The sequence below is a fragment of the Halictus rubicundus genome, chromosome 13, assembly GCF_050948215.1.
Source record: "Halictus rubicundus isolate RS-2024b chromosome 13, iyHalRubi1_principal, whole genome shotgun sequence".
Classification (NCBI taxonomy): Eukaryota; Metazoa; Arthropoda; class Insecta; order Hymenoptera; family Halictidae; genus Halictus; species Halictus rubicundus.
This window is the reverse complement of record NC_135161.1, coordinates 188,756-214,816: the sequence shown is the minus strand read 5'-3', so window position 1 is coordinate 214,816 and position 26,061 is coordinate 188,756. Positions and strand designations below refer to the sequence as shown.

The 26,061-nt window shown below is 32.9% G+C and overlaps 5 protein-coding genes across 10 annotated transcripts in view; 3 read left to right on the top strand and 2 right to left on the bottom strand.

Moving 5' to 3' along the window:
- Positions 1–13,647, bottom strand: part of Brf (Brf RNA polymerase III subunit) — a 47,582-nt gene extending 33,935 nt beyond the window's left edge. The window contains exons 1-5 of the mRNA XM_076799132.1: positions 13,508–13,647; positions 12,939–13,152; positions 12,772–12,856; positions 12,542–12,678; positions 12,251–12,355 (exon numbers count right to left, since the gene is read on the bottom strand). Of these exons, the coding sequence (XP_076655247.1) occupies positions 12,251–12,355; positions 12,542–12,678; positions 12,772–12,856; positions 12,939–13,152; positions 13,508–13,603 (637 nt within the window). The 5' untranslated portion in view covers positions 13,604–13,647. The remainder of the gene's footprint in view (positions 1–12,250; positions 12,356–12,541; positions 12,679–12,771; positions 12,857–12,938; positions 13,153–13,507) is intronic.
- On the top strand, positions 1,830–9,401 carry Lute (BTB/POZ domain containing protein 3 lute). Its single transcript, XM_076799148.1, has 7 exons — positions 1,830–2,110; positions 3,897–4,178; positions 4,259–4,406; positions 4,475–4,691; positions 6,415–6,601; positions 6,668–6,846; positions 6,983–9,401. The coding sequence occupies exons 1-7, from the start codon at positions 2,014–2,016 to the stop codon at positions 7,445–7,447; spliced, it is 1,575 nt and encodes a 524-aa protein (XP_076655263.1). The 5' UTR covers positions 1,830–2,013; the 3' UTR covers positions 7,448–9,401.
- A 482-nt stretch (positions 13,648–14,129) lies between the features above and the next one.
- On the top strand, positions 14,130–17,001 carry LOC143360736 (tubulin gamma-2 chain). 2 transcript variants are annotated; one of them, XM_076799851.1, is made up of 9 exons: positions 14,130–14,633; positions 14,906–15,108; positions 15,274–15,420; positions 15,527–15,663; positions 15,730–15,924; positions 16,006–16,144; positions 16,219–16,350; positions 16,410–16,592; positions 16,798–17,001. In XM_076799851.1, exons 1-9 carry the CDS (start codon positions 14,585–14,587, stop codon positions 16,999–17,001), a joined length of 1,389 nt encoding a protein of 462 aa, XP_076655966.1. In that variant the 5' UTR covers positions 14,130–14,584. The 2 variants fall into 2 exon arrangements, with proteins under 2 accessions (XP_076655966.1, XP_076655965.1); XM_076799850.1 differs by having other exon boundaries at positions 14,135–14,633; positions 16,006–16,117.
- Positions 17,002–17,172: 171 nt separating this feature from the next.
- On the bottom strand, positions 17,173–18,765 carry Trmt61 (tRNA methyltransferase 61). Its single transcript, XM_076799852.1, has 4 exons — positions 18,409–18,765; positions 17,881–18,153; positions 17,563–17,732; positions 17,173–17,346 (listed from the first exon to the last, which is right to left on the bottom strand). The coding sequence occupies exons 1-4, from the start codon at positions 18,761–18,763 to the stop codon at positions 17,173–17,175; spliced, it is 972 nt and encodes a 323-aa protein (XP_076655967.1). The 5' UTR covers positions 18,764–18,765.
- Positions 18,766–19,058: 293 nt separating this feature from the next.
- Positions 19,059–20,926, top strand: Jagn (jagunal). 5 transcript variants are annotated; one of them, XM_076799856.1, is made up of 5 exons: positions 19,059–19,154; positions 19,788–19,919; positions 20,107–20,248; positions 20,308–20,523; positions 20,674–20,926. In XM_076799856.1, the coding sequence occupies exons 2-5, from the start codon at positions 19,828–19,830 to the stop codon at positions 20,800–20,802; spliced, it is 579 nt and encodes a 192-aa protein (XP_076655971.1). In that variant the 5' UTR covers positions 19,059–19,154; positions 19,788–19,827; the 3' UTR covers positions 20,803–20,926. The 5 variants fall into 5 exon arrangements, with proteins under 5 accessions (XP_076655971.1, XP_076655969.1, XP_076655972.1 ...); XM_076799854.1 differs by lacking the exon at positions 19,059–19,154 and adding an exon at positions 19,560–19,710; XM_076799857.1 differs by lacking the exon at positions 19,059–19,154 and adding an exon at positions 19,573–19,706.
- Positions 20,927–26,061: the final 5,135 nt, after the last annotated feature.

The following is a 26,061-nucleotide window of genomic DNA, read 5'->3' as shown; positions in this document are numbered from 1 at the left end:
GTATCAGCGTGCGTCCTTTGCTAATTATCTTGGAAGAATAATAACTTCAACTCTGTCCCACTCGACTGGCTATGTTTACGTCTACTGCCTCGTGTCATTGGACAAGATGTAGATACGTCACCGCATTCCTGCCAGGGAACCTTCCATCTAACCATTTTTAGATCATTATGGACAAGAATTCAGAAGTTTTCCATATACATACATTTTTTCGCTAGCGACCCTTACTTCAGAATGTCTAAAGAATATCCAGCAATTTTATGAACCTAAAATAATGAATAGTACAATAAATAGTTTTGCGGCTCCGCGAATTACAAAACAAAATTTCAAAGAGAAAGATGAAGAAACGTAAAATACAGCCATATTTATTCAAATTTTTTCACACTTGAACCAGTGGTAAAATTTGCAAAACAAAGATATTTCTAATATTTTTTAATTAAGAAATGACATTCACCAAGGAAAAAATAAATTATTTGAGAACAGCAGTCTTTTGTGATAACCCGGCTCAACCCCCGCCTCTCATTTTCTCTTGGACCACAACATACTTCAATGTCATCAAAATTCGAGACATAGTCCCCAAAACATGATCGAATTCACATGGAATGATCCCCTTCCTAATGTGGATATTTCCTTTAAAAAAATAACAACTATTCTCGTTTTTACAATATATGTATATATAATTTACATACAATACAAGGATGTATGATGTTTCACCAAGGGGCAGGAAGGTTTCCTATTTCCATGGTATTGTAAAGGGGAGATAAATACCGATAGTTTACCTAAGGAACCGTGAAGGCCCTAAAAACATTTTTTTCGTGCCATGCACAGCAGGGAACTGTCAACGCGCTCCCAAAAGGCCTTCTGGAAATGGTCAAACGCTCGAGATAATGACCCAACCGGGGCGAGCAGAAATATAGTTTGGAACACTGAAGCCCCGTCGACTCAAACCCTACACCCTGGTTTCGAATCTAGCGGCCAAAGGTCCCCGGTCCCGTCCCGGTCTTGTGTGGGTCGACCTTAAGTGTGCAAAGTTTCAACCGAATCGGTGACCCGAAGGTCGTGGCCTCTCCTTGTAAGATTGGCCCCGCGGGCCGCATTTTGGAATCCCCTGCTCTCACTATAGTATACTGTAATTTATTTCTGTTTCTAATAATAAGAAAAATGTTTGGGTATTCTTCTTGTCATGGCTCACCTTATATTTATACGTATAATATACATTTATACAATATTGTGTTTCTCTAATCATGCATCGTTTACCTTTCCATAATTTCATTGCGATCTACACTTACTCGCATAATCGGTTAGTAGAAAATAAGCTTGGCGAATTGTACAAAATTTCAAAGAAAAAAATGTGATTATTCAAGAAAAACAAATACGTTTTCTTTTGAATTAAACAAATTCAGCGATATCGATTTTCCTTACTTAGAAAATGGTTTTTCTTTGTCAGTGTTGCAGGATTCGGAGAACACAGGGTAACGCTATCAAATAGTAGACACTATTTCCGACTAGCTGGCGAGTTGGTAATGTTTTGTGATTAGAAACAAAGAAAAGTATTATTGGATGCGCTATAAACTGACAGGAATAAAAAGCCGATCATAACAAAAAAACTATATTCTATTTTCGTATAATCATTCTTCAGAAAACCAAGCAAAAATGTATATTTCATACGTTTTTTGTTTTTGAGAAATGACGCTCTTCATATGATCCTAAAATAACGCTATAAGTAAATTTTATCACGTCATTTTGACGCGTACGAAAAACATTCAAATCGTTCATGAATCAACTTATATCTATAACAGACCTTTTGCGAGAAAAGAATCATGCGCAGATGATAGTGTATGCTTTTTAAAGAGAACACCCAATATATGGACGCGCGTGCCCCAAGTTGTCGTCTATCGACCGACGTGCAGAACTATTTAACCAGCGCCCGTCTGACATGGCGCCCATGTAACTGAAATCCAAAATCGTTTGGTGCCGCGATTGAGGAAAAACGGTTAGCAAGTTTAAAAAGTGACGATGGCGATGTCAAATCTTTACTCAAAAATATCAACGAAACCGATGAAACGCTTCCAAGATAACGTCACAGTCACGCAGACTGATCCATGGTATAACGGTGAGACATTTATTACTGATATAAATAAACATGCAATGTCCATCTTAACACCATTCGAGTATTTATTAGATTAACTAAAGAAGGAAACAGAGAATGGAGGAAATACAAACCTTCCTCGTTAGACTATTTAATTATATTTATGATATGGTCACTTTTACCACTATGTATGTATGTTTTGTGAATAACGATCAACTTATGTCATATTTATGAATTGTGATTACAATGCAGTTGTTTTAAGTTTCTGCTGAAGCGACCGTCAGTACTATGCAAAAAAGAATCTTCTCACTTTCAAACTGTTCGACGTTGGAAGAAATCTTAATGACTTGGATGCTACATACGAATTTCATTCAACCCTTATTTGTCTTCATGACATACACTAAAGCCATACATTAAATTATTATATATGAAAAGGTACATTCGTCGAATTTGACTCTTGACTCGAATCAATTTTACATATATGTTTGTAATGGTCACATTTATATTACAATTTACAATTAAAAGTATTGTAATGTTAGAATATCACATGAAAGTACACTTAATTGACTACAAGTTAATATTCAGAGAGAGAAAAGTAATTAAATGGTTTGTAAACATAGTTGAAAATGACCGATGATTTATAATATCTATATACTTTGACCAGAAATTAAATTTTTGATAACAATTAAGCAATAATTTTTATACTGTACTTTCGTAAAATAAAAGTTTTCGTCATATCAATTAAGAAACAAATGTAAACGTAAAAATGAGTACTGTTATTAATAGATACAGAGTTTGAAATTTATAAAAAGAGATTTTACGATCCCGTTAATAACTATATGCATATATGTATTTATTTAGCATACGCATCATCACGTGTATACGAAACACCGACGAAACTGCACGAATGAAAGCGGAACAAACCGAACTCGGTATCACTGCAAAATCTTACTGTAGATGAGAGACATACGTGTATTTATACCTTCACTTTGCGGTTGTAAGGATCGAAAATAAGAGGGGGCCACCGAAGCTTTAGTGATACCAATCTTTACTGTGTCATAACAGACCGAAAAGATTGTATTAAAAACAATTATCAAATCCAAGCAATAATGTACACTAACGGTAAAACTCTTAATGATCTGATGGTGTGCGTTTATATCGATGGGAAAATTATTAAAAGAAAATAAATCTTACATTATCTTAAAGCAATGACAAATGAAATGAAATATACATATATAAGAAAATTTTTATGATTTTAAAAAGAAAAATATTTACAAAAAACTTTGAACACTTACTAGAACTAATAGTATGTAATAATATAGTATCAGCTTTTATAACCTCTTCATTATTGCAGAAAAAAATACTATTTTTTCTCAATTGTATAGTTGTGATTTTATTGTAATTTTTTCCTTATCAACCATTTCTTTAGATAAAAAATGATTAATACAATTATGGAACTAACATCGTTTAGTATAAAGCAATTTGTTTTTATGATCACTATTACATGACATAGGTTCTTACATATGTTTTCCTTTCAATGTAATCTATGGATAATAATAATAACAGCAAATATACTTTGTAATAAATTACCGCGAGAAAGGTTTGTTTTTTCTCTAATTTTCAAAGGAATTTTCACTTTGTTTGAAATAAAACTAAATTTAAGAACATTTAAAATATTACAGATATGATTATAAACTTGTGATATCAGAAATAATATTTTATATATTTGAGCTATTCCAAAGCAATAACTAAAAAAAGTGATGAAAAGATGGCAAATAAAATATTTTTACAATATACATATATGTTTTAGCGGTGTTACCAATGCCTGTATCAGATTCACCACCAACAGTAAGCCCACTTTCTTCTTCCATTGTACTTCAACGTGAGGGAACAATAAACCAACCTCTTAGTGCGCCTGCATCGCCTTTGTCTTCCTTATCATCCCCCATAACTCAATTACACTTATCATCACCTGAAGACTGTACACTAGATCCTAATTGGCAAGCAACAAAACCAACTGTACGCGAACGTAATGCTGCCATGTTTAATAATCATTTGATGGCTGATATTATATTTATTGTAGGCAGTTCAGGTAATTAACAATAAACTTTCATTTAAAAATGCCATGATTATGTAAAATTGAAAATTTTAAGCATTTTATACTATCAACAGGTCAAACACAGACTATACCAGCGCACAAGTATGTTTTAGCTACTGGTAGTTCTGTATTTTATGCTATGTTTTATGGTGGACTAGCAGAGGATAAGAGAGACATAGAAGTACCAGATGTAGAGCCAGCTGCCTTTCTCGCATTATTAAGGTAAATAATCCATTCCTTTGTTAACTTGTCATTTGAATTATATAAATATTTTTAATTTTTTTCAACAGGTATATGTATTGTGATGAAGTACAATTAGAAGCAGATACAGTGTTAGCAACACTTTATGTTGCTAAAAAGTACATAGTCCCTCATCTAGCCAGGGCATGTGTTAATTACTTAGAAACAAGTTTAACAGCAAAGAATGCATGTTTACTTTTAAGCCAGTCTCGTTTATTTGAAGAACCAGATCTTATGCAGCGTTGCTGGGAAGTAATAGATGCTCAAGTAAGTTTAAATCAAAAAATGCTAAAGTCCCTTACATTAAATGATAATTTAGATATGACATTAAGGACTAAGTCAAGTTTATCTTCTGATGATACTGATCATACTGTAAGTTTCTACTCTTGCGGAGATATTTGTCTAAACAAAACACTAAAAGAATCTCAACATGAATTTACTTGTAAAACTATAAAATCCAGTAATAGTAACAACATAAATATAAGGAATAGATCATCCATGGCACCACATTGTCTCAGTTTATCTGAAAATAATTGTTTCTCATCATTTAGTAACAAGCAATTGTCATTTTCTTTGTTTCGAACTCGAAGTGAACCCCACTTTATAGATAATAAATTAGAAATTGAAGTGACACAGAATATAACTTACGAAGATAATTTTCCAGAGGAGTATGAACACAGTAAAAATGAATATAGTAATTTTCCGAGGATACCGCGTAATATTAATGTAGTGACAAGTTAAATAAATAAATAAATAACTATTATTTTTTAAAATTTCATGTGCAATTAAGTTACATTTTGAAAATAATTTTATATCTGACAACAATATTATCTCTTCTGTAAATTATATAAGATATAGAGAAGTAATTAATTAATTTTATATGTGTATATATATACAAAATACATAATATACATGTATATATATGTATATATATGTATAAAAACTATTGCAAATACAATTATTGATTGAAAAATTACAAGCATACATCGATTACTTTCTATGACTTTTGCTACATATTTTATCATATTATTTTACTAAGTTCTGTTACCTCTACATTAGATATATATTTCTTTTTTAATAAGAATAATAAGAATACACTATATCTTAAATAGTGGAAATCAGACATAAATTATTTAATTGTATCTAAAATTGCAATCACTTATACTGATATTGATATATAATTAATTTGCATTTAATTTTGAAACCTATGAATTGTAATCAAATTGAATCCATTTTTTAGAAATTTTAAAGTTACCTTTTGAACAATACACTTACATTTTTAATATATTCATGTAAAATATATTTCTCAATTTTTCTATTTTTAAATGATATCTGTACAATATAATAAAGGTTTTTTGTAGCAAATATAATAATGTTCAAATTAATGAGTTTTGATTGAATCATTTCAGTTATATTTTGTTCTACATTTTTTATTTTTTATGATCCATAATACATACTAGTTAATGTGAATCATTTTTAAAATATAACGGGAATTATTTTTAAAACAGAATATAAGGGGAATCATTTTTAACACAGAATATAATACTACTTCACATGCATCTGATATGATATATAATAAATACTAAAAGAAATAATTTACAATTATATTATTTTGTCATAAAGATTTTTTCACTGAATTGCTCAAATATTGATTTATTAGAGAGGAGTTTTGAACTCTTTTGATTTTATGAAATTATTAAAAGAAACAATTCGGTATCATTTAGAATAAAATCTTTTACCTACGTATTCCTCGTTCATAATAAATAATATTAAATAATAATATAATAAAATTTAAAATAATATTAAAATATTAAAATAATATACATAATATTAAAATTTCATTCAATTTAATAGTATAATAACGAAGCATGTGTGTACAATAGAAATCAATGGAATCTATGCGTCAAGCTGACGAATTATGTAAAATCAATAATATATATTTGAACTTGAAAACGATTACTGTAAGTATATAAAACTTAACATTATTTAGGCAGAAATGGCACTAAGATCAGATGGTTTTGTGGATATCGATATACATACTCTTGAATCAGTACTTTCTCGGGAAACACTAAACTGTAAAGAAATTCATATATGGGATGCCGCTCTGCGATGGGCTACAGCAGAATGCATTAGGCAAGAACTTGAACCCTCAGCAGCAAATCAAAGACGATTACTGGGTAAGTGTTGTAACACAAATTTTTTAAATATAAAACTAGTGTGACTATTTTCATTTCCTATTCTAGGATCTGCTCTATATTTAATTAGACTTCCTGCTATGAATTTGGAAGAATTTGCGAATAGTGCTGCACAAACTGGAATCTTAACGCAACAAGAAACAATTGATGTCTTTCTGCATTTCACTGCTAGTAATAAACCTCAACTTTGCTTTCCCATTAAATCTCGACAAGGTTTAAAGACTCAGGTAAGTTTTAGGAAGCAAGAATATTTTATCCCGCACGTTATCAACAGTTACTGTTAACTGTTAACCGTATCAATGATAATTTTTTAGTGTTATTTCATGCAAATTGAAACTGAAGTAATGAATTTTCCATTTACAGGTGTGTCACAGGTTTCAGTCATGTGCATACAGATCAAATCAATGGCGCTATAGAGGTCGGTGCGATTCCATTCAATTTAGTGTGGACAAAAGGATTTTTGTTGTTGGTTTTGGACTGTATGGAAGCTCATCCGGTGCTGCGGATTACAATATTAAAATTGAACTAAAAAGACTGGGATGTATTTTATCGGAAAATAACACTAAATTTTTCTCCGATGGTTCAAGTAATACGTTTCATGTATATTTTGAAAATCCAATACAAATTGAACCAGAATGCTTTTATACAGCTAGTGTAATATTAGATGGGGGAGAGTTAAGTTATTTCGGTCAGGAAGGTATGTCAGAAATAACAGTTGGTAACGTAAACTTTCAATTTCAATGCAGTTCAGAAAGTACGAATGGTACAGGAGTACAGGGAGGACAAATACCGGAGTTAATTTTCTATGGACCTCCAGTAGATGACTGACGGAAGTATACCACAGAAATAATGGTTTAATAAATAATTCGTGAAATGTACTTTGATATTTTTCGAGGTTCTATACAATAACTGTATAGAACAATTTACGAAACTTTTATGTTTACAGAAAAGTTGTATACTAGGTGCGCTCTACAATTTTCGGAATATTTTCATCTAAAATTTAACGTTTTCTTCCATTATGTACAAAGATACAACAGACAAATAATACTTTTTTCGGTTAATCTTCTTAAATATTTTTCATTTTTATTATCAATTTGCTTTTGAACTCTAGATCCCATGGGGAAGAGAATACTTCTTTCACTATATCTACATAAATAATTTAGGAAAAAATATATTTTCACGAAAGACACCTATATGCGTGTATAAATGCAAGAAAATAATAGTTCGTTTTTACACTGTCATATCTTCAAATGGAAATAGAAAAACTATATATAATTGTAACAAATACCATGTATTTATAAAGAATTTACTATTACTACTTTTCTAGTGAGAATGCCAAGTAATCGAAGTATCAATTATTTATTTGTACATTTGAATTAAAAATTGAAACACATCTGATATTTAAAAAAAGAGTGCATCTACTCTTTTATTTTGTTTAATTTTATTTGATAAAGAATTGCTTTTTAAAATGACTGGAATACTTGAATCATTTGTATATAAGAAATAAGCAAGGTATATAAGAACTTCCATTAGACATCTAAGAAGGCAAAATTATAAAAATGGTCTTTAAATTAATTCGAAATGATGGAAAAAGTTTAAAAGTGTTGTTTGAAGCTACATTTACTGTCTTTGGTATCATTGTTGAATAGTAGTATAAAGAAGTAAGTACAGATTAGTAATCTTAAAAAATACATAATTAATTTTAAGCACCAAATACTAATAAAATCTTTAGTCACTATTTGTTTTTTGTTTCATATTTTTAAAAAGTTTTAAGTAAACAATGTATATTGTCATTTAACTGAGTAGTATGTATCATTTTCACCAATATAAGAGGAGATGTATTTCAAAAATTGTAAAATACAGTTTAGGAATGTACCATGATTGAAACTGCCTCTACAAAGCAACATTTGTTATTTGTACAATATGTTACTTTTATATCTTATCTTTTTTTACTATTTCAATATAGAAGTATTATAAGAAAAAATATATTTTACATTTCTTAATTTTTAGTTTCTTCTTTTAGTATAAATATTTAAGAATTCATGTAGTTTGTAATTATATGTGCGCATCGCACTTATATAGAATAATTAAAAGAAGAAAATGTTTAACTTTCAAATGTAGATTTTTAGATAAAATGTCACAACAACGTTTTATATGAATATTCTACGACATTTTTTAATCATATTTATATGATTACATGATTTATTATAATTCATATAGACATAAGACAAACCATTTAGTCAAATTTCAAGAATAAGTGCAGATGTATTAATAAACTAAAAGTTATTTCTCATTATAATTTCCTTTTGTAATGAGGATTATGTCATATTATGCAAGGCCATAGAATTTGGCGCCAAAGTTTATATTGCAAGATAGCCAATAGTGTTTAGAAAGTACAATAAACTATGATACCAATAATAATAAAATGTACAAAAGAATGCCTTCCTACTGTTAGTATATTCAGCCAGTGAGAACACAAGAAGATAACGATTAAATTCTGAAAGCACCTCCTTATAACAGGTCCAAAATTATCACTTTACTAACAAAAAAATAATTTTACATCATTACTGCAAAGCAAAATTTGAAATATATGTATATCAAACTATATTTATCTGACATTAGCATTAATCGCTATAGATAAACAATAAATTTAGTTTTATGCCTTGAATTGTAATAATTGAAAAATTATTTAATAATAGATATATTACAGTAAAACATTTGTAATGGTATGGTACATAAGATACAAAACCGTTACCACAAAAGCAATAAATGAATATAAGAACCTCATTTAGGAATAGAAATTCATCGTTATATTTTTATGCATCAAGTTAAACTTCTTAAAACACTTTAATTATTACCATCAGAGATTTTAAAGATTTTATAGATTTTTTTTAAGATTTTAAAGATTACATATCATAAGATTATATATATAATATTATACATATTTACCATTTAGAAACATCTGAACTATAAATATTTTAGTAATTATTTAATTTCATTATAAAATTGTAATATTGTACAACTATGATTGTAATATGAGTAATAATACATATACATATAAAAATCGATAATACCGTTTAATATACAACATGACTTATGAACTTTGTTGTATTTCATTTTACCAAAAATAAGCGAATGTAGTGATAATTATTTGTGATGAATATTACTTATTACTTTGAACTTATGTTTGAAGAATAAAATATGACAAAATGAATATTTATAATCTAAATTCCTTTACTCCTCTTGCCATAAAGATGTAATTCTTATAATTACTTTTTGCACCTTATAAATGAAATATTAATAAAAATATACTTAATCATTCTTCAGAATGATTATACTAATTACACTGTCCAACACCAAAAAAATTTTGCAATACCTGTTGAGTGATTCTTATACACTTTGTCATCCTAAAACCGAATCTGAAAGTAGAATTGCTCCATCACGCAACGTTTTCGAAAAATTTTGGTTTTTGTAAAAATGCCCGATTTTGATACGAAACGACGTGTTACGCAAAAACTAAATACGCGAGGAAGTTCAAATTTGAGTCAAGAGATAGAGGGGACTCTCCTCTACATATTCATATAGTCAATTATATTTTTATGTACTTCCTAATAGTTGTAAATGGTTGTTAAAGTTTGAAAATGTGCCGACGCGGGTACTTTGTACGCTCTATTTTTGTATTTATGTGAAAAATCGTTTATCTAGCAGGAATTTACTATACAGGAATGCATTCTACAGACATTTCTGGTAAAGAAACCATTCACGAAAAGTATTTGGTTCCCTTAATGTACGAGAAGGATCAGAAAATGTTAATCGACAGCGTGTGCGCGACGCGTTCGCGCCAGACGGCCATTGCAGCCTTTTCGCGACTCGCCAGGGCCGTCGCTGTGCGTAGTCGACGTTGATACCACTCGAGTATGTCTTTGCTTACTATGCTTAATTAAATACATTTTTTTTTGTCTTTTTGGGTGCCAATCATTACAAAAGATTATAAAAATACAAGTTATGTTCACATTTCATTGTGGAAATGCTTAATAAAGAAAATTGACCGGAGCAATGCGGTGACTGGAAAATTTTATTTTCAGTAATTGTTGTCTTATCTTTATAATTGTAATACCAATGGACATTCAAGATTCTTCCGATTAAAATAAGTCCAAACACTATGTAAATGGGACTATTTTTATCGATTTTATTGATCGAAGTACATAATTAAGACATAGATCGCTCTATATTAAATCGATAAAATCTCGCGGAAATTATTTTAAAATCAAAACAAGGAATACAGTTCCAGCATTAATCTTTCATCAAGATATTTCAACAATGGAAAAACGTTACAAAGGAAAAGACTTATGTGCGGATGCTTGCTGATTACTGCTGGACACTTATTATTGAAAATCGGGATATCAGGAACAAACGTCAAGCAAGGCGGAAACATTTTTAATTTGTTTACATCAGAAATAGGTAAGTTTTTGTATTCAATTTTCTTTATTAAGCATTTCCACAATGAAATGTGAATATAACTCGTATTTTTATAATCTTTTGTAATGATTGGCACCCAAAAAGACAAAAAAAATGTATTTAATTAAGCATAGTAAGCAAAGACATACTTGAGTGGTACCAACGTCGACTACGCACAGCGACGGCCCTGGCGAGTCGCGAAAAGGCTGCAATGGCCGTCTGGCGCGAACGCGTCGCGCACACGCTGTCGATTAACATTTTCTGATCCTTCTCGTACATTAAGGGAACCAAATACTTTTCGTGAATGGTTTCTTTACCAGAAATGTCTGTAGAATGCATTCCTGTATAGTAAATTCCTGCTAGATAAAGGATTTTTCACATAAATACAAAAATAGAGCGTACAAAGTACCCGCGTCGGCACATTTTCAAACTTTAACAACCATTTACAACTATTAGGAAGTACATAAAAATATAATTGACTATATGAATATGTAGAGGAGAGTCCCCTCTATCTCTTGACTCAAATTTGAACTTCCTCGCGTATTTAGTTTTTGCGTAACACGTCGTTTCGTATCAAAATCGGGCATTTTTACAAAAACCAAAATTTTTCGAAAACGTTGCGTGATGGAGCAATTCTACTTTCAGATTCGGTTTTAGGATGACAAAGTGTATAAGAATCACTCAACAGGTATTGCAAAACTCGAAAAAAGTTTAATTTTGTTGGACAGTGTTATGTAACGCATATTCTCAATAAAATTTGACAATTGATTTTGTTGCAATATAACTTATATTTACTGTTGTGTACAGTAATGTGGAGTTAGTTGACCAGAACTTTGCCTTATTAACCGACTAATGCAATTCTCATCAGTCTTACAATTAGACTTTCAGCGTTACAAATTTAAAATAATTAAAGCGTAGCCAAAACCCGTATCTAATTCGCATTTAATGGACAGGAAACACACTCGGGTTTCTCTATAATTCCCACGCCTGATCAACTAACGTAGCCACAGCACTCGTGTATACTCAACACAAAAACGTACCTATAGTACGTAGTCCAGACTTTTATGGCTATCTATCATAGTTTAATGCATGTTAATAAAGAAGTTAGAGAAAGAAAAACAAAAATCCAACTATTTACATATCATGCAAATTTAAAATATGTAAAGTGCTCACCTGCTGATGGTATATTGATGCACAGAGCTTGTGTAAACCGTAGATATGTGCGTCCCAATTCGTACACACAAATTTGAAGAACATCACTGATATCAATAAGCATATCTAATTATTGAGTTAAGTTATTATTTTACTTTTCAATTTGATTATGTTAAATTATAAATTAGAACATAAATTAGAGCATAATTTAGAACATAAATTCGATATTGCATCAGAAAATAAATTACAAAATTGTAATAGAAAGATTTAAAAACATTTTACTTTGTCACTTTTTAACGATTTAAAGGATACGTGCAGTGCCCTCGGTACGACAAGTAATATAAACACAAGCTGCATGATTATGAGCTTGTTTTCTTCCTCTAGTAAGATGTTGATTTAAGGCCATTTTGTAAAAATTCATAGATGTGTCGATGCAGTGCTGGTTCAAACTAACAACAAACAAAAAATATATAAAACTGTTAATAAAATGATTGAAGAGAAGTCTAGTTCAGTTTATATATTATAGAAAAATGATTATTTACCGCAATTGCATACATAAATGAGTTATTCCTTTTCTTGCATTTTGTAAAGTTATTCCCCTTGATTCTTTTCCATTCACATGATATGCTACAAAGTAAAGTTCACATTTTATTGTTTTTATTTCATATAACAATCATTTTTTGTCTTATAATTTCCTATAATTACATACCTGCTCCAAAACCGGTAGCTCCACCAGTACTATCATTAGCAACAAATTGACCGAGCACCATCATATTTCCAGATGGTGTTTCTTTAAATGCAGTTTCACTGACAATAAGTTGATCTTCTAATACAAAACCACATTCTGTACATACTGCGTCTCCTCTGGAAGGATCAGTTTCAATGTCGGTGGAACCACAATTTCGGCATTTGTTCCCAGACATCTATTAAATTATAATATATTTATAAATTAATGTAGCATTTATTACAGTAGTAAATATTGCATTTATTTTCTAATGTTACTTATTATTCAACATTAGTTAACCAAATTAATTTTAATCAGTTTATCCTTGTCTAATAGAAGTAAAAAATAATATTTTTGGAAAAAATAAATTATATGGTTATAACGTAAACAATGTTTTATTATTACGATAATTGAACATGCTTACTATGATATAAAATATAAGCGCATTGAGTGTTAATAATTTATTTTATCTAAACTCTTTAAATTTACATATAGGAGTAATAGATTTATTAAAATACAGTATAACAAATTATAATAAATCATTGATGAAATACCTTCGGAATATTATATTTTTTGACGTTTAGTTGTAAATACACCACTGAAATTGGATTGTGACTATTACTTAAATTAATATGTTTAATAATTATCATGTAGTAGCCAGCTAGTACTTTATTGTATTATGTTTTATATAATATTAAGAGAAACAATTTCAATGTCACTATAATATTTATTAGACAAAATATTTTTGATAGGTTAGTTTCAAACTACACATTGTAGCAAACATGACATATTAGTTACATATGTAGGTATAAGAATATGTACATATATATATCCAGATGTATTTCACTAAGCCAAAGATATAAAATCAATCAATCAATCAATCAATTTTTTTATTCAACATAAGTATTATAGATAATTAGTGAATATTGTGTGGTATATAAAAGCTTTAATTTGTTGTAATGAATAATTGATAAAAATGTATGTATAAAGTTAGCTACATATCTTTAAGATAATTTTGTTCATATGTTCAACATTTATCTTGATATTAGAAAACGTACATGGAGAAATGAAAATTTGATAATGTACCTTGTTACTTTAAGTTATCTTCTTTGTCTTTTAAAATTTTAATGGTATTATCTACATATTAAACATACAAAAAATTGTATAAAACATAAATATAATGAAAGGACAATGTAATTAATTTCCCTTTATAAACAATTTATACGAATTTGAACAAGTTACGTATCTGTATAGAATTCTGTTATATTTCCTCCCTGTTATTACGAGAGAGAGCATTTTAAAAATCCTGGAGAGCATGCGGGTTTAACATCTGTTAGCCTCCTGGTGATTAACTCAGGAAATACTATTATATTGACATACACTATAAAACCATCCACAAACGAAAACAATAGCAATAACTATTTTGTAGACTAATGAAACCTTTAAACTGACTTTTACTGAAGTGAATATATGTATTAATAATAATCATATATACCTTATAAATAAATACTACCATCAGTTACATTCATTCTAAAAAGATTGAAAGTCTTGAATGTGTCGATAAAAAGTGAAATTTCAATCAAATCGAGAATCCATCCCGTGTAAAATTATAGTGAAATAATAAAATCAAAATGCCTTGCGAAATGATTACTTTGCAATTAGGCCAATGTGGCAACCAAAGTAAGTACAGAATTTTTTAATATTCATTTATAATAAAATATGAGTCTCTGTTTTACCTTTTCATAACTTTTTTTTCGATATAGCGATATTTATTCGATATATTAGCAATTCAAAAGTTCAAAAATATTAGTTTATATGATTCATGATAATTACTATATTTTGTAAATTCTGTAGACAACTTTTAACTTTCATCCAATATTGGAGATTTATATTATACAATACAATAAGTACCACATAAATCAAAGATTAAGCTGGTTCTGTATACGTTTCAGTTGGATTTGAATTTTGGAAGAAATTATGTGCCGAACATGGCATCAGTCCAGAAGGTATTTTAGAAGATTATGCGACAGAAGGAACTGACAGAAAGGATGTATTTTTTTATCAATCAGATGATGAACATTATATACCAAGAGCAGTATTATTAGATTTGGAACCTAGAGTAATTCATACGATTATGAATTCTCCATATTCTAAGGTACAGTTGCATGTATTATGAATGTAGTCAACTTTTCCATTTTTCATCTACCTTATATTCACAAATTTTTACTTTTATTTCTTTAAAAGGACATAATGAATACATGTATAGAATACATTTTTTTAGAATACAATATTTATTAATATTGAAATTATTTTTTGTAAGTTATACAATCCAGAGAATATTTATTTATCAAAACATGGAGGCGGTGCTGGAAATAACTGGGCATCAGGCTATCATCAAGGAGAGAAACTTCAGGAAGAAATTTTTGATATTTTAGATAGGGAAGCTGATGGAAGTGACAGTTTAGAGGTATCATTAAATATCTATGTAGACACAACATACATTTTCAAATTTTGCAACATTGTGTAAAAATACATATGTGTATATATATATATATATATACATATACTTACAGGGATTTGTTCTGTGTCATTCCATAGCAGGTGGTACAGGTTCAGGTATGGGTTCATTCATGCTTGAATCTCTTGCAGACAGATATCCGAAAAAATTAATTGAAACCTACAGTGTGTTTCCAAATCAAGATGAAATAAGGTATATTTAAAATAGGAAAGTATTACTATAGTAGATTACAAAGTGAATTATATTGTTATTTTTTAGCGATGTGGTAGTACAACCATATAATTCTCTGTTAACATTGAAGAGATTGACACAATGTGCTGATTGTGTTGTTGTTTTAGACAATACTGCACTTAACAGAATAGCATCAGATAGACTTCATATTCAAAATCCAAGTTTTACACAAATAAATCAACTTGTTTCCACAATAATGTCTGTTAGCACCACTACACTTCGGTATAGTATCAATTAATTTAATGGAGATGTATAAACACTGAACATTTTATTCTTAACTAAATGCTATCTTATCAATATTAGGTACCCTTCGTACATGAACAATGATTTGGTAGGCTTAATTGCTCCATTAATTCCAACACCACGCTTACATTTTCTTATGACTGGTTATACTCCGCTTACTACAGATCAAGAAGTAAGTAGCTATTTAATTAAATGTACAGTAACAATTTTATACATGCATTTAAATTAAAAAATTCGTGTTTATATCTTTATTTTTAATTTAAAAATTAATAGGGAGCTTCAGTAAGGAAAACTTCAGTATTAGATGTTATGAGACGCTTGTTACAACCAAAAAATATGATGGTCTCCACAGCATTGGACCGAAACGCATCTCATTGTTATATATCTATTTTAAATATTATACAGGCAAGTACTAGTAATTTAATGCAGTAATTAAAAAAAATATCATATATAATTTTCCACAGGGTGAAGTAGATCCAACACAAGTCCACAAGTCATTACAAAGAATAAGGGAACGAAAACTTGCACAATTTATACCTTGGGGTCCTGCTAGCATACAAGTCGCTTTGTCAAGGAAGTCTCCCTACATACAGAGTACCCATAGAGTGTCAGGCTTAATGTTGGCCAACCATACTAACATATCATCCGTAAGTTCGTTTTCCTTAATGTAGAAATATTTTTATGTGAAAATGTCGTATTTAATTATGCTACTTAATTGTTTTAACACTTGATAAGTTATTTGTCAATAACACCTAAATTGAATGTGTAGTAAATTTACTTTTGAATATATATATACTTGATGTATATACTTGATCTTTTTACAGTATTATATTAAACAGTATTTTGTTTCAGTTATTTGATCGTGCCTTACAGCAATATGATAAATTGCGAAAACGAGAAGCATTTTTGGAGCAATTTCGTAAAGAAAAAATGTTTGAAGATAATTTGGATGAGCTAGATAATTCTAGAGAAGTCGTTGAATACTTAGTGAAAGAATATCAAGCTGCTACACGAGTCGATTATTTATCTTGGAATCCGAACAAAGTAGAGACATAAAGTATCTGAAATCTTACAGAATAAGATCTACGGATAATTCCTTACTTTTAGAATGCTTTTTCATTATCAGTAGTTTCTTATGCTGAATATACTGACCTGAAATCGTACTTTTGATGTGACATAAGTAATAATCATTCTTCGATTTTTTTTTTGCCAGAATTTAGAATCCAATTAGTCTATAGATTCTAAACTTATTTCTGACTTCCGTGCATAAGACGGGGGTAGCGTAGCAATTGTAATAAACCCCGTATGACCAGGTAAAGAGTGAGCATGTGTTACAGTAAGAAGTTTTGTTTGATAGGGCTTTTCATTTTTACTTTGTTGTGCCATATCTTCATTTACATGCTAAAATGTAGTTTAGAAGTTAATATTAGTATTTCAAAACTTTAACGTTATTTTAGAAAATAAACACAAAAGCTCGTGCCACTTGTTGCATCATAATAATTGTAATATTTTTCTACAAAGTTAAATAATAAAAACTAATGCTATATCAAAAAATATCCATCTGTCTGCTATTATTAAAATTATATTGACAGCTTATACTGTATCTACTTGACCAACCTCGTGTTTCAAACATTCTAAATCCAATGTAGGAAGATTTTTGTAGTGCACATTCACTTCTCTTTGTAAACATTCGAATGTATTCAATTCAATAAACCCCTTTGTTAATAATTTTATACAAGTACGCTGCACTTGTTCGATACAAGGAGAAAATGAACAGAGTTTTCCACCTAAAAATTAAATAATTTCGTAGTTTTGCGTAAAATTTTATGAAACTTATACACCTATTCATGTCATAGTGTTACATCATTGTTATTTTAACTACATTAATTCTATATAATAAAAAACACTATGAAAATAAATGAAATTCTTTTGTACCTGATTCTTTGAAAGCATATAAAGCATGATCAATTGCCAACCAGGGATGTGGAAGATCCAAAAATATTGCATCTACTTTATTTTGTAATTCTTCTCCAAACCCTTCTTTGCATATATCTTTATGCTTTACTGTTACAAATTCACTGAGTCCATGCCTATGGAATTCTGCATGTGCAACGTTTACACGTTGTTCGTGAAAGTCAAATGTATAAAGATGTCCATGAGGACGAACTGTGCGTGTAAGTGCATGTGAAAGAGAACCACTTCCTGTACCTATAGTAAGAAGAAACAAAGCCAAAAATATGTAATGCATATAAGAAAAAATGATACAAAACAAGAATCAAAATAAGTCTGTATAATTGCAAGATAAATACTAAAATAATCTGTAGGTCTTAACATTATAAATAGTTTAATCATTTGCTACTGGTAATAGTATTAGTTTTATACAAAACTATTTTAAAACATTGTATCTCAAATATTTACTTCATAAGTAACAGATACAAAATAATATATGAATATGTTTAAAACCTGTTTCAATGACTATGCTTCCTGGTGTCAAATTCATTAAATATATGATAAGACTTATATCAGGACTATATAATATTTGTGTCCTATGGGGGACTGTTAATGTCCAAAGTTCTGGTGTTGGTTGTAATATGTATCCCCATCCACGTGATAGTTGTACTTTTGTACCATATTTTTGTCCAACAAGTGATATAACTTTAAGTGCTCCGTACGTTGTTTGAAAAACATTATCAACCATATTACCCTTTTTATTCTGAATTTGTGATTTTATTTCTAAAGAATGCATATTAGTAGGTCCTAAATATAAAACTACCACATCTCCTTCTTCTATAACGTCCTTGACTATATTAAAACTCATTTTGCTAAAAACAAGTATGATATATTGTGATATTTTTTTATTTTTATATAATATCAAAGAACACAGTTTTTACTTCCTTTTCTTCTTGTATATACGATCTATAGTTGTAAAATTTAATTTTTTTCTTTATTGTTTTACAAATATATTACTATTTATAAACTTAGTTTAAATAATATTCATTATAATAAAATGTATGAAACATATATAATAATTCCTATTTATTTATTATACTTTCAGCACTGTCAACTCATACTGTTTTGTAACAATAAAATAAAATTTAAAACTGGTTGTATTCATAGGTTACGAAGCACTTCAACACACGTGGTTGTTATCGGTAAACACTGAACATTTTACGGGAATTGTACATGATATAGCCGATATAGGACAAAAGGTACGTATTTACATCATGGATAATGTAGATATACATAGCAATACATAAGCTCTGTCAATATATGTAATATATTGTATTATAAGAGAAAAATTCTTTTGATGAAAATTATATTTATGACAAGTATCGATTTTTAAATATGCATCTATATAAAAGGAAACGTTTAATTTCACAAAGAAGTTAATTTTTCATTTATTTCACAAAAAATATTTGAATTCATACATATACGTAGGTATGTAAGAAAATCAAAGTTTATACATATGTATGTATGTAGTGACAATCTCGATCAATTTTATTTAATTTTTTGATAACTTAGATAAAATAAGTTCATGCTATTAAAATATGTAATTATATATTTTTCTAAAAAATGAAACGACCATACAACAATTACAGATTGACTTAATGTAAAGATAGTTGAAATGAGAATGAATAATAGTAATAAGTCTCGATTTCTGACAAATGGAAATTTGACTTAATGAAAGTGACACATTTACAGGGAGCCGTGACCCATGAGGCCACTAACAGGGCTTCTGAAAGTTTAAAAATAGTTAAATAGTTGGTAATGAAGTACCAAATAATTTATCGTAAATTACTGTTTCAAAATAGTTTACATCAAACTTTTTGCCATTGAAATAGGAAAGTAATCTCGACGTGTTATTCACAATAATTTCGAAATATGGCTTCAAAAGTAACACTGTCCCAGGCTCTGGGTACAGATGGAAGTGATTTTAATCATAGACAAAAAATTGCTATTCACTATCAAATCAGGTAATTAACACATAGTTAAATAACGTGATCTTTTCCTTTTTTCTCATTTAGAACTATGTTGTATTGGATTCAAAAATATTTCAAATAAGAAAATCTTATTTTATAAATAATAAAAAAATAATTATAAATACATTGTTACGTGTTTGTTGTTTGCATATTACTAGGATTAAATGTGTCTTCCTTTTAGCGCAACAAATAAATCAAGACTGAAATATTGCATATTTTTTCACTATCTTCTTTTCTTCGTTATGCTTGCCAAATTATCGGCTGATATTTTAGATCATCTGGATATATTTATTTTAGAGATTGAAGAATTACAAGTACCTCAGGTAAATACTTCAATACCTAAATTTTTAATGAAAACTCATAATAAACTTTTCCATTACAGCCTCTGTGGTGGGAGTACATATGGTGCTCAAGTTTGATGTTAAGTTTCCTCGCATTGTCTGCTATTAAGAGAAACAGAATTAGAACATTACGACAGTATATAATAGGCATCATTTTATTAGGATATGGTCCACTTTTGTATGCAGTTGTATATTATTTCAAGGATGTCTGGAAATATCTTGCTATAGGTAAATCAGAAGAAATTCACTTGTGGCAGGTAGGCATTTATAAAATAAATGAGATTTGTACTACATTCTCTTTAACATACATTAACTACCAATATAGTGATCATATATTCATTAATTAATTAGCATTAAATATATTTGCATAAAATGTTTGTAACATTCACACAAATTTATCTTTTCAGGATCTACCATATGGTTTATTGTGGTATGCGTTTATACTGTTAGCCTCTCAGGTTCATTCGTTTTCTTTATACTTCTCTTGGAACCTTTTAGTAGCATGGAAGACACGAGGAATTAAGAAAGCTGATTAATGAAACAAAAGTTTATAGAAATTTAAGCATATCTGTGAATATTGTTAATCATACATATTTTTATTTGTAATAAAAAAAGATTCATATACATGGTTTTTGGAACGAAATTAAAATTATGAAAGCATTACTGTTAATATATATAAACAAGTGTGTATAATATTATATATATGTATAGTATAATATTATAAAATATACTATGTATATTATACAATTATACATAAAAGAATAACATACGTTAAAATGTTTTCTTGTACAAAGAGAGTTCATTATTTAATAAATTAATTACCATATCATTTCATTAAAAGTACCACGGTATTGAAATTTTTTATTTTCCAAACCTTTCTTTTTATATTACTAACAGAATATGTAGAAGCTTTTAAATGCGATTATTTCTACATCCAAATCGCTATAAACATTTATACTTTCAAAATATTCATCTTTATCTTTTCCTGTTTTGTCTTTGGAGGTGTGTTCTGTGGTTGGGAGCAGTCAGGAGCAGTGTCCCCAGAAGAGTCCAAAACTGGACTCTTTCCTCTCCTTCTTTTTCCCTTCCACTATCCCATTCCACCACCATGATGACACTCCAACGTCCCCTACTAAGACCGTAGGCTGGTCACGTGTTGAATTGCTATCGTCTACATATGCAGGTACAATACGCGGCGATAACCTAAAACTTGCAACATGTCATGTCATTGTTGCGTTCCCATCGCGCACGTGCAACGTGTCTCCCATTCGTCCCACTCAATCCCCGTCGCGCACGCGCAACTTGTCACATATTACTCTAGTCATCAGAGAGGGGGTACATTGTACTCCCCTCGATTTTCTCGATCTGGCGACACTGGTTGGGAGGATTGTGTAGGGAGGGTCTCTTTTCGCAGGAGCAGGGGTGGTGCGAACTGCTATTTTTGGATCACTCGTGATACGATCGCGTTCGTTCCCGATCACGGTGATTTTTTACAGTAATTCGTGATTTTCGTGATCGCTTCTGATTGGCAGAAAGCATAACTGTTCTTTGCGCAAATCATAGAGACATAACCTATATGTTCTATATTAACGACATTAAAACAAAATTGCGAGTTACATCAGTTACATCGCATAAAGTAAAGGAATAATTAGGAACAATGAGGAATAATAAATAAATTAATGATTACGAATGGTAAGTGTAAGTTTAATTTAAAATTTCTTTATACTTAAGGGCCCGGAGCGCCAAAAGTAGAGTGACTACATTACCGACAAAATATGGTTTTACGGGGATCAAGTTTTCGTCCTTAAAAAGGAATATTTTGTCGCTGGTAAAGGGCTCATTCGAAAGAGGAAGGTTCAATCTAATGCGGGCTGGTCATGAGCTGACGAGATTATGGAGATATTTAGAAATATGAGCGTTAGAAGTAGGCCAAACATTGACGATGCACGTGCCGTGGAATTCAAGCATTTTTATGCCATTGGATGAGTTTTCTGGATGATGTCGAGACCAGCCCGCATTAGAAAATATCTCCAGCTACAAATTGAGCTATAATTTGTCTTGATTCTGTTGCGAAATAAAGGCGAAAACTTGTTTCCCGTTTCGGCATGGCTTTCTAGCGTCAGAATTCATGATATCGATAATATAGAGCAAAAAATGTGACAAGTTTAGTTGAGCTGGATCTCATCAGGTGGCGCCTAAGTAGAAGGAGTTGTAGGTTTAAGGGTCCCGCGGATAAATGCGGAACCAAGATGCAGCCTACTCTGCACAGAACCGCTGGGAGACTTTTTATCGATAGTGAGAAACTCGTGTATGTAACAGAACAACTTTATTCGACTTCACTTCGAGAGCGTAGGATCGAGACGTCTGTCTCGATCGAGAGTCCGGCGGCGAGAGAGTACATTAGGCGGTTCTCTCGCCTGCATTGCCCGAGGTTGAGAGTGCCAACCTCGTCGGAGCATATTCTCTAGGCGCGTGCCTAGGGGAATGGCGCGGCAGCGCCAATATCCCTACACACTCCCCCCCGAGTGTATACGACATTTAAATTAACCGCTGTTTTAACAGGGAGAAGTGTAATACATACTGCATGCACTTACAATTTTCTTTCTGTAATTTTACTCGCTTCGGCAGCGAACGTAACGCGCTTTTTATTTGCATACGTGCGGATCGTGCTGCTTCCCGAAACGGCTGCAGGGTCGCCGGCAGCTTCTAAGTTCGATTCGCGAACTGCGTACGCGGGTTTTACATTTTCAACAGATACCGAACGCGGTTTACAATTGACCTCGATTTCGATGACTCTGTCGTTGACGCGTTTTAAGACTTTATGCGGTCCCGTGTATGGACGTTCAAGCGATTTCTTGAGAGTGCCTGCGCGAAGGAACACGTGCGAACATGTTGACAAATCTTTAAATATGAACGCGCGTTTCTTATGTCGCTGTCCCACAGGGACAGGTTTCACTTGGCGCATGTGATCGCGAAACTCTTCGACGAATATTTGCGGGTCGGACGGACCGTCGTCGGGAAGAACAAACTCTCCCGGAATACGCAACGTCGTGCCGTACAGGTATTCGGCAGGTGAGGACCCGGTGTCCATCACGTTGTTTCGCAACCCTAACATCACGGTGGACAGGACTCGTGACCATTTCGTGTTCGCGTGACACATTATCGCGGTTTTCAGGCAGCGGTGCCATCGTTCGATCATGCCGTTAGAGGCGGGATGGAACGCGGTAGTACGTATCCGGTGACAACCGGATAGTTGCAATAACGCTGTGAACAATTTGGATTCGAACTGACTACCTTGGTCAGTTGTTAGCGTTTCTGGCGTGCCGTATCGCGAGATCCAGTGATCTACAAAAGCTCTACACACGGTGGTTGCTTCGATATCCGGCAGCGGAATGGCTTCGGGCCATCGCGAGAAACGATCGATTATTGTAAGGCAATAGCGATTTCCGTCGGAAACCGGCAGCGGACCGACAATGTCCATATGGACGTGTTTAAAGCGGCTATCGGGAGCTACGAATTCCGCAGGAGCCACGTGGTTATGCCGCGTTACTTTAGACTGTTGACAGTCCAAGCAGTCTTTGGACCACTTAATAATGTCGCGATGCATGTCCGGCCAGACGTAACGTTTCCGAATTACCCGATCTGTGATCTTAGCACAGGGGTGCGCAGGGTTGTGGAAAGTGTCGAAAATCTTTTTTCTAGCCGGCTGTGGAATGTACGGACGCAAGGTTTCGCCCGTGAGGTCGCACGCGATCGCAGTGTGTGAAGGTCCCCACCTTATCTGTCGCAGGGGCAACGAGTGGTCAGCGGAGCGCAGTAGTTCCTTAAGCTCGTCGTCGCTCTCTTGCATTTTGGACAGTTCATCCAGAGAAATGTTCGCGGCGAGGCGCAGCGAGTCGACACGTGATAATGAATCGGCAACGACGTTTTCCGAGCCAGGAAGATGCTCAATGCGAGTGGTGAATTGTGAGATATACGACAACTGTCTGAGCTGTCGAGGAGATGCCTTGTCGGCTTTCTGACGAAACGCGTACGTGAGAGGCTTGTGATCTGTCACAATGCTGAATTCACGACCTTCTAAGAAGTGTCGGAAGTATTTTAGTGCCTCATAAGCGGCAGTCAACTCGCGATCGTACGCACTATAATTGCGTTGGGCAGGACTGAATTTCCTGGAGAAGAAAGCCAAGGGCTTCCAGGAATCTCCGAGCTTTTGCTCGAGTGACGCGCCCATGCCGAAATCGGAGGCGTCAGTGACGATACGCGTCACTGCGTTTGCCGCGGGATGAGCGAGCATGGTCGCGTTGGCGAGGTCCCTTTTGACCCGAGCGAACGCTTCCTCAGACTTAGGAGTCCATGCAATCTCGCGTTTGTCATTTTTCTTCGACTCGCCGAGGTACTCGTGCAGGGGGGCCTGCACGTCGGCAGCGTGTCGAATGCTACGTCGGTAGAAATTGGCCATGCCAAGGAACCTACGAAGATCGGCAACGGTCCGAGGCCTTGGAAAATCTATTATGGCCTTGACTTTCTCGGGGATTGGGCTAGACCCGTGCTGGTCAATGACATGACCGAGGAATTCGAGAGATGACTTCCCGAACTCGCACTTTTGGGTGTTTAGCCGAAGACAATATTCCTGCAAGCGTTGCAGGACTACGCGTAGGTGATCTTCATGCTCCTTTCGGTTCGAGGACGCAATGAGAATATCATCGATATACGCGAATACAAAGTCTAAATCCCCGAGGGCACGGTAGATGTAACGCTGGAAGGTTTGTCCGGCATTACGAAGGCCAAAGGGCATTACCGTGTATTCGAAGAGTCCAAACGGGGTAATGACCGCCGTTTTCGGAATGTCAGACGGGGCGATCGGAATTTGTTGATATGCCCGGTGAAGGTCGAGCTTCGTGAAAACCGATTTTCCGTGAAGGTTCACGGAGTAATCGTGAAGATGGGGGACTGGATATTTATCAGGAATCGTTACCGCGTTGAGACGGCGGTAATCGCCGCAGACGCGCCAGCCCCCGTCCTTTTTCGGGACGAGATGAATAGGACTCGCCCAAGGACTGCTAGAAGGCCTGCAAATTCCCGAGCTGACGAGCTGTTTGAACTCTGCTTTCGCGGCGCGCAGTTTTTCCTGCGCTAGCCTCCGCGCGCGTTCCGCAATTGGTGGACCTTCGGTCACAATATGATGAAGGACGTCTTGTGGCGTACGGTCATTATTCTGTGACGGCCCGACAACATTCGGAAACTCGGTTAAAATTCCGGCGAACGCGGACGCTGGATCGACCGATTTAACAATCTTCGTCATGGGGTCGATCAGTTTGCGGAGGCGTAAGTCAACGAGCAGCCCGTAATGTTTTAGAAAGTCGGCACCGATTATCGGGTACGGTACCGATGCGACGCAGAAATTCCACGGGAATGAACGGCGGAGGTTGAGATTCAAAGTCAAACGCTTCTCGCCGTACGTGTCAATCATTGTCTCATTTGCCGCGTAGAGTTTATAACCCGTTGGGCGACGCGAGCCTTTGGCAACCGGCAGCAAAGAAAGATCGGCTCCGGTGTCGATTAAGAACGTGAGACCGAGATCGCGGTCTCTTATGTGGAGACGATGAGATTCGGTACTAGACGGGCTCGCCTCCAAACAGCTAGTACTTTTCAGTTTCCCGTCTCCCAGGAGCACGGCTTGACACAACGACGCGCATCTTTCCCGAACTTCCTGTGAAACCAGCACGCGGTTTCCTTCGGCAGAGAGCGGTTTTCGCGCGATCGATTCCTACTCCGTGAAGGGGTTCGTCGGCGGA